Below are 14,269 nucleotides of genomic sequence, written 5' to 3'. Positions count from 1 at the left end.
AAATCAACATATGCCTATACATTATACATAAGAAAGGCCTAAGGATTTTATGCATAAAGCAAATTAAATTGTCAAATTCTAAAATGATATAATTGTTTGTTATGTATTGGTAAAGTATATATTGAGGACATGCAGTCTAAAATTTCTATTTATATATAAAGAAGTATGAAACTGAAATGACTACATAAATTTTCACAGAAATATAATTTAAATCAATTATTTTATAGGGATTTTATTTTGCTGTCTCATTGACATATACCCACATCACATTTTCATCATTGTGAAAAGCAATATTTATTTTGAAACTTTAAGTTTTTAGACAAGACTTCTATTTTAAAAGTAAGTATATCTATACAGAAATCCTAACATAATAATAAAAAAAATATGTTTTGAATTGAATAGGCCTCACTCAATTGTTTCACCATAGGTAAATGTTTTCTTTACATTTCAGTTAACAAAAAGTTTTACTCTAAGACCTTTACAGCTATGGATAAAGGATTGTTTGGTTCAAAATATGTTTGGTATATCAGCCTGCATAGCAAGTGGTCGTAGATTGTCTTGGGCAGGAGCAGGTTTGTGAATTACAATTTTAATGAAGACGAGTACAAAAAAACTACTTCAGCCATAATCTTATCATAGGACTCTTCAAAATTGGTTACATTGAATTCAGTATTACTCGTTGGCCACTAATTTTCGTAGATTTCCTTGGTAGATGTTCATCAAGTTAAAATATATCTAAGGAAATGTATGCTGACTTTGCCTAAACCATAAAATAAATATTTACAAAAAAAAAGTTTTTCTCAATCCAGGAAAAATTGGTACCTACGAAAAATAAATGAATCCACAGTAATCATAATAATAATCCAAGCTATATGTAATTGGCGATCACCTTGAATTATTTTTACACATAAATATAAGTAACATTTTTATGGTAAAGGGGAGATAATCAAATTGAAATTGTGTTCCATCCATTACAAATGTATTATGAATTTGATACTCAGTATAGATTATAAAAGGTATATTGAATGACTGGGTGGTGCTAATAACAGACTTATCAGAATCATGATATATCAATGTAAAACACTCAAATATATGGATCATGATATCAGACACTTTTACAACAAACAGATAACAGATCAAATTTTTAATACATTAACATTTGTTTTTAGTTTCTAGTTAGAAGTTAATTAAGAAATAATTCTATCCTGCCATGCTCTATGCTCATTTTAACATGGGTAGGCATTATATTTGTTAATATCTTAATACCGAGCGTAAGCGAGGTATTAAATGTTTACAAATATAATGCCTACCCATGTTAAAATGAGCATAGAGCATGGCAGGATAGAATTATTTCGATTCTAATAGGAATATTTGAACTTTTTCACTTCGATGCTGACCTATAGTAGACGCTCGGAATGTCGCCATTTTGATTTCATGAACCAAAAACGTTATAGAAAATCAACAGTTTATCAATAAAAAAAGAACAGAAACATTTAAACTTACTTTTAGAATGTTTTTATTTAATTTCCTAGCGAGCAACACCAACAAAAATGTCCATTTTGATCCCTGGCGTTGTTCAAAATTCATCTGACGTTGCAATTTCAATTGTGACGTCAATCACGTGCAGCCCATGTTCTATTTGAATTAGAACATGGCTTTGTACCCAAAGCTCAAGAAGAACGTCATATTAGAATGCTAAATTTAAAATTATTTTGTTAAAATTCAACTGTTTGTTTCTTTTTAAAGACCCTACCCCAGTTTATATTTAGAAATAAAACCTTCACCTTAAATAAAAACTAGTTAATAGATGCAGATAACCCTGTCTATTAGTCCCCAGTACCCAAATAATCCTACACAAATTCCAACCAATAAAAGTGAATTTAACAGTTAGTACATAAAAAAATAAAATAATACAGATTTGAAAAGGGTTAATACATAAATGGTCAACATAAAGTACCAAAAATATTGGACAGTTAAATAGATTACACTAAATCCCAACACCCAAATTCCCCCAAAAAAACAAAGGTATAGATGAAAGCAAAGAATACATTGTTTCAAAGATCAATACTACAGAAATAAAAATTCTTTTAGGAGAGGAAAAGGATGTTAAATCAGAAACAAAGAAGAGAGGGAAAATAGCCACAAATGCTCATGTTGTGCCAAAAGAACACATTAAAGGGTAAGAATCAAACAGTTTCAGAAATAATTGATTTGGTTTTTGAGAGGATGACATTTTATCTTAACCATGCATAAAAAATGTAAGTATAATGTCTTACATTTATACTTAAAAAGAATAACGTCTTACATTTTACGATAGATTCAAAGACAATTATTTGTAAAATATTTACAGAACCTTCTTTCTGTCTATACAGACATTGCTTGTAAAGCATTTAAATCTTTTATACTGCAGCTTACAAAAAAATTCTAATTAAGTGCTGATTATGTTATCCAAAGCTTGAAAAGCTATCTTATCTTTCAAATAATTCATATATGTTTAAAAAAAAAAAAGTATCATAGTTTGAATATTCACTTTAGATATAGATAGATTTTTAATCCTTTTATTAAAAAAAAAATCTGTTGAATCTTTAAATCTTTTTAAGAATTATTTCATAAAGTTAACTTTTCATTTATTCAAAATTAGGAAAATGATTTCTTTATGATTAAAAGATCTTTTTTTAAGATATATTTTTGATTTTTTTTTGTAGAAACAAGATCATAATAATGAGTCAGGTCAGCAAACAGACGATAGGACGAGTAAGTGTGGAAAGTTACATCTGTACTATATAGGTTTTCAAACACAAGACAAGGTCTTTGGGCCAAATTGACCATGAATCATTTGCAATTTAAAAAAATATCAATGTGCAGAATTATGTTCTTTGTTAAAACTCCACTTTTTCCCCTTAGAATAGTTCCTTTTCATAGGTTATAGAACTATATGATGAGAAATCATTTGAAAAATGACAGAATTACTAAAAGAGTTGATTGCCTTGACTCAAGCTTGATTGTAATAAAAAGCACAAGCTTTGAGATCTAAACATGGAGTTTACTTTGTGATTATATTATTTATTTTAGGTGATGCTCATGATCAGGCCCTGTCTAAATTTTGCCAAAATTTTCCTTGTAATATTTTATTCCCCATTCACACATTGGAAAACTGGAATTACATTGTTAGTCCTTTTATAACATATTATAAAATTGAGAAAGGAAATGTGGAATGTGTCAAAGCGACAACAACCCGACCATAGAGCAGACAACAGCCGAAAGGCACCAATGGGTCTTTATTGTAGCACGAAATTCCCAATATACTTATGTTTTAAGGAATTGTTTGATATTTGGGAAAAATAAAATAATATGGTTCCTGAAATCCACATCATTTAGATTCTAATGGATAGTTGGCTTATCGATGATCATACTATAGGGTTATTGCATGAATATTGGGGAATATTGTCCTGAGTAGAATTTTATATTGCACGAGCTTGCGAGTGCAATATATGTTCTACGAGGGACAATATTCCCTAATATTCATGCAATAACCCTTTTATTGTATAGCAATATAATATTTAAAAGTAAAAATTGGTTTAAACTAAGATTTTGTCGTTAATGACATCATGAATTTTGAAGATTTCAGGGGGCGGATCCAGCCATTTTAAAAAGGGGGGGTTCCTAACCCAGGGACAAAGGGGGGGTTCCAATTACATGTCCCCATTCAAATGCATTGATCGTCCAAAAAAAGGGGGGGTTCCAACCCCCGGAACCCCCCCCCCCCCCCCCCCCCCCCCCCCCACCCCCCCCCCTCTGGATCCGTGCCTGGATTTATTGCACTAGTGCAATATTAGAATTTATTGCACGCTAACTTTTGGTTACTTTCTGTGGGAAATATTATATTGCTATACAATAAAACATCTTATTCTATATGAGGTATACTTCTTATTAAATTAATGTTAGTCATTGTCTTAATTTTTTTGACACAAGGAAAATGAAACCTAAAAAATTGAAGCTATATTTTAAGAGATAAAATATTTACTTTTTAATTGGAAACTATGGAATTTTATAATCTAATCAATTATAATTTTTGACACTACAAGAAACAGAGTTTTTGATTCATATTTGCTTCTGTTCGATGATCTTTTTACATTTATATATATTTTTACACTTTTTTTTCTAAATTGCTTACAAACAAATGTTTTTTTGTAAAAATTCAGTGGATATCCGAAACTAATAATTGTTCATTTCACTACTTCAGAGTTCCAATACATTAGAGAATAGCAGTGTGAAGATACACAGATGTCATTATTCTTACCTATATTTACTGTCCCCTCTGAGGTAAGGTAACTAAATAGAATTACAATAATTAGAGAATAAGTCAGTAGTATTTGTTAGCTGTTGTATTAGAATTGGCAGATTTCATTTCCTTGAAATTATTTTCCCTGCACCTTCAGTCATGCTTCACCGATTAAAAGTATTGCCATTTTAATTTTTGCGTTACACTGTTGGAATTACAGGCAGGCTTGACATAATTCTCTGTCGACAGTTTATTGAAACTTTGCTGAATGTAAGTTCTGTATTTATTAGAAGATGATGATGATGATCGACACATACAGTTATCAAACAATATCATATATTAGTTTTATGTTTTGGATGTTTCATTGATAAGCCTTACCTTAAGTAATGATCATTAAAAACATTGCATAAAAGACACACATTTTATCTACAAAAAGAATTATTAGTGACTCAAATAAAAACAAGAATGTGTCCCTAGTACACGGATGCACCATCCCCACTATCATTTTCTATGTTCAGTGGACCGTGAAAATGGGGTAAAAACTCTAATTTGGCATTGAAATTAGAACGATCATATCAAAGGGAACATATGTACTAAGTTTCAAGTTGATTGGACTTCAACTTCATCAAATAATACCTCAATCAAAATCTTTAACCTGAATCGGGACAGGCAAATGAACTGACAGAAGAACGAACGAACAGATGAACGGACATACAGAACAGAAAACATAATTCCCATAAATGGGGCATAATAAATTGGGTATAAAAATAAAAAGGACAAATAAAGTACAAATTTGAAGAGACTCTTAACAACGCAAATAGAAAATAACATAGTATTTGTTAAATGAAAAAGTCTGGGAATTATATTACTTTACTATTTCCTGAGTCTTAGTAACTTTTGGTTAATACATATGCTGAGCAAGGATTATGGAATGAAATAGCACTAATATTATATTCTTTTTTTTATTGAAAAAAAAAATCATACTATAGTAACATAATTTATTGTTTTCAGATCAGTAACAATTGAAAAATGTAGAAGTACAACTATAGTTCTTGGACCTGTAGAAACCACAATATATCTAAGTCATTGTGAGAAGGTTACACTGATAGCACCCTGTAGAAACATTATGATCAGGTACAGTAATTTTAGGGTGTTTTTTTTTTAGAAAAGCAAGAAAAATTTGGATTTTATGTGTAAATTTTTGGTAATGGCTATTTGATATATATATAGAAATACAATAGAGAAGGAGGAGATGAATATTACAGACTATTACTAATAGGACAACATTTGAAATACTAAGGGGGTGCAAGGGGATGTTTTGTGGATTGGATATATATTTTCATTACTTGCAAAGCATCACAGGTATGCTCCACAAAAAAATGTATATTTCACTTTTGTACACTTTTGTATCCTGCAGTTTGTACTGTACAATATTCGGTTTCATCCTGTCTTGTCTTGTTAACGTATATTTGTTCCACCTAACAGAAGTTCCAGTGGAAACTTTGTTATAAACAATGTCATAATACCTGTACCTGATGGAACAAATATTCTATACTATTTATTCCGTTAGGAACATCTACTGTAATATTTATTCCTGTGGAAATAATATTCCAGAATATTTGTTCCATTTGGAAATTATATTATGAAGGAACTTCTGTTCCGTGACAGTCTTACCAGGTGAGGTTATTTATTTTCAACATCCTCCTGTATAATATTTGATCTATTTTATTTTCCAGCGGCAGTACTCTGTGTAATTTATACACACTGACACCAAACAGACCAGTAATACTTGGCGGGAATGACACATTACTTCTAGCTCCATATCACACATTCTATCCTAGCATTGAGGATCATATGAACAAAGTTGGAATAGGAAATTCTAAAAATCTCTGGGATCAGCCGTTATGTGTTGGTAGGTATTGGAATAATCTTTATTATACAAGCTGTGTTTGATAGAAATGGACCTTATTCTTAGACAATATACGTATAGTGTCTTGAAATATGAAATTTATTTGTATGAGGCTTAGAAACGGGAAAATGCGAGGTTCTACCGAGCATTTTCCCGTTTCGTGCCGAATACAAATAAATTTCATATTTCAAGACACTATACGTATATTGTTTTTATACTGAAATCGATAAAAAAACAAAAAAAAATAATAAAAATATGAAACAAATATTATTAAAAAAAAGTGTTAGGAATTTCCCCCTTGGGGTACCATTTTGGGGTATTTCCCTATGAGCGTAGTCTAGGCGGTAAGCATTGACAATTTAAGGAATTAGAAAGGGAAAATGAATTTGATTAATAACATTTGATAAACATGGTATATAAATTACCAATTTGAAGACATAACAGGTTTAAATACATAAAAGTTTGACCATTGTTACTACACGTTGTCATGGTTGTGACGTGACGTTGTAAGTAGGCGGGGCTTATAGGTGAGTTGAGATCATTGACGTATAAAGCTAACGTTTATACGTATAGCTTTATCTGTATAGTAAAATAGCTGATTGCAGTATAAAAATGATTATCAAAACATCTGTAAAACTATTTCCTGTTTGAAAATCATTTCACAAAGAATGTATCTGTTTAAAAATTCAGTTGTTTTAAGAACCTAACTAAACAGACAGAGTTTCATCTTTTATTTCATATTTGACTGTTCCAAAATCAATCAAAGTCTTATTTATGTACATGTATTTGTGAACTTGCATAAGGTCAATTTCTATCCAACACAGCTCATTATATATTGATCAAACTATTTTACAACTGAATTTGAACAAGTAATACAGTTTGTTTCTCAGAAATCCTGTGTTTAGTAAATTTTAATTCAGTGAAAACAGAGTTTTCAATTATTTTTATGCCCCACCTACGATAGTAGAGGGGCATTATGTTTTCTGGTCTGTGCCTCCGTTCGTCCGTCAGGTTAAAGTTTTTGGTCGAGGTAGTTTTTGATGAAGCTGAAGTCCAATCAACTTGAAACTTAATACACATGTTCCCCATGATATGATCTTTCTAATTTTAATGCCAAATTGTAGTTTTGACCCCAATTTCATGGTCCACTGAACATAGAAAATGATAGTGGGAGTGGGGCATCCGTGTACTATGGACACATTCTTGTTTACTATAACATCATGTTTAGAATGAAATTCAAAACAGTGTGGCTGTGGCCATTGATTGACACATTAAATTCATCCATTGACTGGGACAATTTAGGTGAACGTTTGTATGTAACGACCACTGATCACTATGTACTTTTTAAATACACTTAAACTATGGGGTCACCAAAGGTTCTCAACACCGAAATAAAGTAATTCGAAAAATTAATCAGAAATAACACGATGTTTCGATTTATACCAATTATATAAATCAAAACATAAAGGTTATTCCTGATTAATTTTTCGAATTATTTTATAATTAAAGGCGTTAAGAAACCTTTGGTGACCCCACAGTTTAAATGTCTATCGTAGGTACGTCTTGAACAGTGGTCGTTACAGACAAACCTTCACGTAAATTGTCCCAGTCAATGGATGAATTTAATGTGTCAATCAATGGCCACAGCCACACTGTTTTGAATTTCATTCTATATACTGTGAACCAACTTATTTTCATGAGCAATTTATTTTCGCGACTTTCACGAGTACAATAATAATGCGAATATTAATCGTCATGAATATGTAACACTTGGATCATTCCTTATTGAACTTCAGAAAATCACAAAATTAAATAGCTGCGAAGTGGTCTAGGAAGGGTAAAACGGGAAATTAAGTATCTGCGAAAAATAAGTTGGTTTACAGTATAGTGATAAACTCACCATTATCAGTCTTGTACATGAGTGAACTAATGAGAGATTTGATATAATCTGTTACCTTTGGTTTAATCATCCTTAATGTTTTCTGCAGGACCAGACCACAAAGATGAGGGACCAGTATGGGAACTGTTACCGGTGTCAGAATTCTTTACCTTTAACATTCCATTTGAAGTGGAAGGAACAACTATAGTAGGTTTTCATTTTCAGTTATTTTAGAATGTTTCAGATCAAAATTCTTTCAGTTTAATTTTTTAAATGCTAAAAAGTATTTTCTGAATTAAGACTTTCAAGTTGTAAGTTTGGATTTAAGTTAAAACTATCATTTTTTAAGATTAAGAAAGTACATATACAGATCCTGTGTCCAAGCTTTGCTTAGTACATAGATCTAAAAAAGCTTCATTCTACTTTCTGTTTTAAAGACCTTTCAGGATCCTCTGATTTTGGCTGATTAATATACCCTACAAAATTTAAAGGCTAAAATTCCATTGCTTCTTTTTAAAATTACAAGAACAGAAAATAAATGGAGTGATGTCAGATGCTCGTAAGAAAAGCCTGAACACGTTGATTTAAACATATTGTACAAGTACTGGTATATAAAAAACTCGTTCTTTAAAATTGCAATTTGAAAAGACAGAAGAAATTGTGTAATAGAGGCATATTATTTTCAATAGAATCTGTAGATTCTTAATAATATGTGGAAATAAGCATTTTTGTGTGAAACAAGTATTATCTCTCTTTGTGCTTTTTGATTTACACATTGCAGTAAAACTTAGTTTTACAAATAAAGAATGTTTCAATGCATAGTTTTGAGAACATAATATATAAAATGATTTACATGTACTGTATTAAAAGAAAAACACCACTTATAATTTAAATACCAATCTGGTAAAATACAACTTCCTCTATAGCAAGTGAATTTCTTAATTTCTCCATAATGGGTAGCTTTATTTTATATCTATATGTTTATGTTATTATTTTTTTTCTAGAGCATTCCAGGAGGACTACCAAACAAATATCAGAAAGCTGTGACTCAGAGACAGAAACAAATTGACAGCTGGCAGAAAACTGTCAAAGATGCTGGACTTAATAAACAGCAGAGGAAAGAGTTCCAGGAATTAGTAGAATCTAGGTTCCATGTATGTATTTTTTTGGTTTCTTGTGACTTCCTAAAAAAATTATTGGATTGTTATAGTCCTGCCATTTATAAGAATTGCAATTTTAAGCTAGATTTGTCATTTATTTAGACCTGTTTTAGAGGATTAAAGTTCTCTGAAACCAAAAGTATAAGAAAAAAAAGGTCAACCCTTGAACAGCAATCATTGTCAATTCATGTATTATGCTTTTGCTTATTTCAAGCATATATAAATTATAAAAAAAAATTGACATATAAAAAATACTTTATAATTGATATTTAACAATATATTTCGAAATTGACAGTGCTAATTAATAAACAGACTGCCAAAGAATACATAAAAAGAACTGTGTAATTTTAAGATAAACTATTGCTGCTTTAGAAGCAGGTTAGGAAAATAAGAAGATGTTGTATGATTGCCAATGAGACAACTCTCCACAAGAAATCAAACGACACAGAAATTAACAACTATTGGTCACTGTACAGCCTTTAACTATGAGTTGAACCCATATAGCATAGTAAGTCAGCTATAAAAGGCTGTGAAATGACAAATATAAAACAATTCAAACGAGAAAATTACCACGAGTAGATGTTTATATACTAGGTAGTTGAATATCCAATAAGTTTGTTTGTACAAATGAACAGTCGTATTTAGATATAAACATGTCTGATTGCAGGGTAAATTATATATATTTGTAGGTATGGTTAGCAGAGACAAACTACAAAAGAGAACTGGATAGTTTAGTTGTACCACCACCATCAACAACAACATGAAAGATTTCTTGATGACTGTTCATGGATTTTTTAATTATGAAATGTGGCATCTTTAACCACCTGAATAGTGAATAACAGCTATTAGCCTCATTGGTACAGCTAAACAACAACACAACAGTAGTCCAGAAAACACAGATATTGAGTGTCAATTGTTGTTTTGACCATAGTGTTGAGAACAGTGCTTTGATTATTATAAGGTTGTGCAAGGAATTCCTGAAAATTGACAAACCGTCCATAATGTTTTTATATTTTTCTGCTATCATATCTGTTAATCGTTACAATATATCATTATTTGTTTTTAAAGGTTCCTAAAATGTCCTCATATCAGACAATAATCAAATATTACAAGTGTCTAAAAATATTTTTTTTAGATTTGCATCCTGTCTAAGTGCTGTCTGCTGCAACTAAAGCTTTATGTTTAACTCTTTTTAATATTTAAGGAAACACACAGTTTTAAACAGTCTGGATAAACTTCTTTTGATAAAATTTAACTTAAAAAGGGGGGAAAGTAATATTATTTTTATATCCAAATGGATTTGAGAAACCTTTGCCCTCCGCTAAAAATGATTTGTCTTTTCTATATATGTAATTGTTTAAATTATTGCCTGCATTTGTAATACTAAAGTAGTTGCATTTTTCACAAATTTCAAAAACCTCACAATTATTTCTAATTTTACATTTTTCACAAATTTTAAAAACCTCACAATTATTTCTAATTTTACAGTATATATTTTATTATTATTCAGTTGTTTTTGTAAAAACATATCAGTATCAGGATAGTTAAAGGGGCACTAGCTGTCAAATTCATGTTCCTCGATTTTAAATAAATTCTCATATTTGATTAATAACAATGTAAAACATTTTTTCAAACTATTAAAAGTCTGAAATAAACAATTAACATGGCAGGGGCATGAAAATTTGTAACTTCGTTTCGTGTGTATTTTAGTTTAGATGCCATGTAATTAACTATCTAATGACCTCCAAAGTCATCCGATGACCACATTAGCGATGTAAACATAAATATAGATATAGATAGATTAAGCAAACTCATGCTGTTGGATTTTTCTAGGTCATTTTAATTTCATATTATAGATTGAAAATAAATGTTTATCATCGTTTTTACCTGTATGAGAATGATTTTTTGTGGATCAAATCAGTCAATCAAATGATTTACCTTTGTATCACATTCAATGTTGAAATTCTTTTCCTTTAGATAACTTTACACATACAATTCACGTGTTATTCATCTCAAGCTTAGGGGTTAAATTAAAGTTCACATGAATACGGATTCAATGAGGTCGAATTATTCACTTGCAAGTGATTTTTAGAATATTTTGACAAAATTGAACCATTCTGGCTGCTAAAAGAGAATTATTATTTCACTTTTTGCATTTGATAAATGTTTGAGCAAAAAAAATAATTTATTAGATTTTTTTCTATATATCTTGTATCTAGTTCCCCTTGGGAAGGTCTAAAAACAGGACAGATAAAACCAGGACAGTTATTTTCGATACGTTTTTATCTGTAACTTTTGTTTTACTCAACATATTGTTAAAATTTAAATTGCATAATAAAGAACATGGTATTTACTTATATTATTTGCAAAAAATATAAAAATAAATAATAACTAAGTTAAAAAAAATCTGCCAGGACAGTTTAATTTTATGAAAAAAATGTCCATATTATTTTATATTTTCATAAAGCTTATATTTCAAACTTTTAAATGAACTAAAATTTGTTTACCGGACTTTTATTTCAAAGAAGATATTAAACCTTATATATTGATTTTGAACAAATTTCAACAAAATTTCTAACGTAAAAGGCTTCTGTCCTGGCAGATTTTTTTACCTTTAAAAGACGAAAAAAATATTAAATCATAGGTTTTTAGAAAGATTATTCCATAATCTTTATAATCATACAAAAATATTATGCCAGACAGTCGTACTGAAGAAAATATAACAATTATAGGTAAACTCTTCTCGACAATTTCAGCCATTTTTTTCTTAAAATTTAGCGGAGTAGGCTACTGTCCTGGCAGATTTTTTTGGTGTTAATGACATAAAAGTTCATATAATTTTATATTTTCATAAAGCTTATATTCTAAACTTTCCAATGAACTAACATTTGTTTACCAGACATTTATTTTGAAGAAGATATTTAACTTTGTATTTTGATATTGAAATAATTTCAACAAAATTACCAACGTGAAAGGCTACTGTCCTGGCAGATTTTTTTACCTTTAAAAGATGAAAAAAATATTAAATTATAGATTGTTAGAATGAATATTTAATAATCTTTATAATGGTACAAAAATATTATGCCAGACAGTCTTTTTGGAGAAAATATTTTAATTATAAGTAAACTTTTCTCGGCAATTTCAGCCATTTTTTTTCATAAAATTAAACTGTCCTGGCAGATTTTTTTAACTTAGTTATTATTCATTTTTATATTTTTTACAAATAATATAAGTAAATACCATGTTCTTTATTATACAATTCAAATTTTAACAATATGTTGAGTAAAACAAAAGTTACAGATAAAAATGTATCGAAAATAACTGTCCTGGTTTTATCTGTCCTGTTAATAGACCTTCCCGTTCCCCTTTAACATCCATGTAAGGAGAATCCTAAATCGTTTTTTTTTTTGTATCTTAATTTTCTTAGATCTCATGAAGGATATTTATATTTTAATCCATAGAAGTATGAGTGATTATACACTGTGATAGATTTACAATTTTCTGTCTCAAGCTCTGTATTGTATAGTCCTGACCAAATTTGTTATCTGTACAAATTTTGTTAGTTTTCAATGTGTAAAGCACATTAAAATTCTACTGGTTTTTTTTTGTCATGTTCTAACTTCAAAGCCAATACATAATATGCTGCATACAATGAACAGGCTTTTATTTCAACTTGGAATTATTTTTAATTAAGGAATTTGCATAATTTCTTGTGCTTGAAATTTTTAATAAATTCCATGTTTATTCTGTATTACAATGTTTAGAGCAGGGCATAACACTTTGTATACAAACAGTGGCGTAGAAAGACTTCTAGTGATTTGCATGCAGAAGTTGCCGAGCGGGGTGATGCGAAAAAAAAATTTGGACCCTTTTTTTGCAGAATATGAATCTTTTTTAAGTCTAAGATTGTTAATTTTGAAGTGAAGTATGCACAGTTGAGTGTTTTGCTATATGTCAAATCAAAGACCTAAAACTGACTGAAAAAAATCACAAATTCCAATGCTCATCAATTTATTATGCTTCTGAGAAAGGAAGGGCTAGAGAACTGGATCATCTTATGACATATATGTTAACATACGAAAACAAAGCAATTCAAACAATCAATTTTTAATTTTGTGATATATGAATGTGACATTTGTATGTAAGACCGTATCACAGGCACTTGTCTCAGAATGTTTTTTCCTATCTACCTTTGTATTAAGGCATATAGATTTTTTTTTATCTGAGACAAGTGCCTGTGGACCGTATGTAAGACTGAAGTTTACAACCGAGGTCCTTTAGGAGAGTAACATTTTCATCTGCCTAGCATTGTTAAACTTGTCAATAACTTCTTGATTGTCAATGTCAAAATCAGAATGAATGTGCAGCAGTGCAAGTGAAGAAATTCTTTCTTATCCCATAGTCGACTCGGATTCGTTTTTACACGTTTCATAGCGATGAAAGAGGGTTCATCAGTAGAGTTTTGGGGTGGCATGGTGAGAAGGATTTGCAGAATACAGAATATATTGGGCAAATTTTCTTTCGGCATCATCTCCAATGTTGCAGTGAGTTGGTCTTGTTTCTTAGATGGATAAATAAATATCACATCGTGCAACCCACCTTTTAATTTTGAGAGGAAACTGATCAGTCTTCTGATTGAAGATCAGACTTGTAGGCGGGGAAATATGCGAATTTGATGGTCCCGATTCAAACTTTTCAGATTGTTTGGAAGAAAACGTTCCTTGAATTGACAAGACGATCTCATAGTTCGTTTAGTAGATGGTCTAAAAATTGTATATACCGGTGATGTAGATGTGCGCACAACAAAACTGAACTTATAGAAAACATGGAAACCTTTCTGACAAGTTAGAGCACCTATATATATATATATATTTATTGACAGGCAGTCTCACTTTTTCTTTTTTGACTGTAATGATTTTTTTATTATGTTTTTTTCTGGCCATTTTGTTTATGCACGCAAGTGCGTTGTTGCATCAATGGTAGCTATGCCACTGACAATGAATTTTGTATAGATAGTGTCGTGCGCGGCACAGTACATT

General features: G+C 30.2%; 1 protein-coding gene across 2 annotated transcripts in view; it reads left to right on the top strand.

The window, feature by feature from the left end:
• The window catches only part of LOC139527682 (TBCC domain-containing protein 1-like), a 29,943-nt gene extending 17,116 nt beyond the window's left edge, over positions 1-12,827 (top strand). For both annotated transcript variants that reach the window (XM_071323277.1, XM_071323276.1), the window contains exons 11-20: positions 452-572; positions 2,092-2,179; positions 2,706-2,754; positions 4,244-4,323; positions 5,294-5,416; positions 6,019-6,194; positions 8,180-8,277; positions 9,075-9,224; positions 9,920-10,618; positions 12,582-12,827. In XM_071323277.1, the coding sequence (XP_071179378.1) occupies positions 452-572; positions 2,092-2,179; positions 2,706-2,754; positions 4,244-4,323; positions 5,294-5,416; positions 6,019-6,194; positions 8,180-8,277; positions 9,075-9,224; positions 9,920-9,994 (960 nt within the window). In that variant the 3' untranslated portion in view covers positions 9,995-10,618; positions 12,582-12,827. The remainder of the gene's footprint in view (positions 1-451; positions 573-2,091; positions 2,180-2,705; positions 2,755-4,243; positions 4,324-5,293; positions 5,417-6,018; positions 6,195-8,179; positions 8,278-9,074; positions 9,225-9,919; positions 10,619-12,581) is intronic.
• The last annotated feature ends 1,442 nt before the right edge of the window (positions 12,828-14,269 follow it).

This window comes from Mytilus edulis, chromosome 6, assembly GCF_963676685.1.
Source record: "Mytilus edulis chromosome 6, xbMytEdul2.2, whole genome shotgun sequence".
Lineage (NCBI taxonomy): Eukaryota > Metazoa > Mollusca > Bivalvia > Mytilida > Mytilidae > Mytilus > Mytilus edulis.
This window is presented reverse-complemented; position numbering and strand designations above follow the sequence as displayed.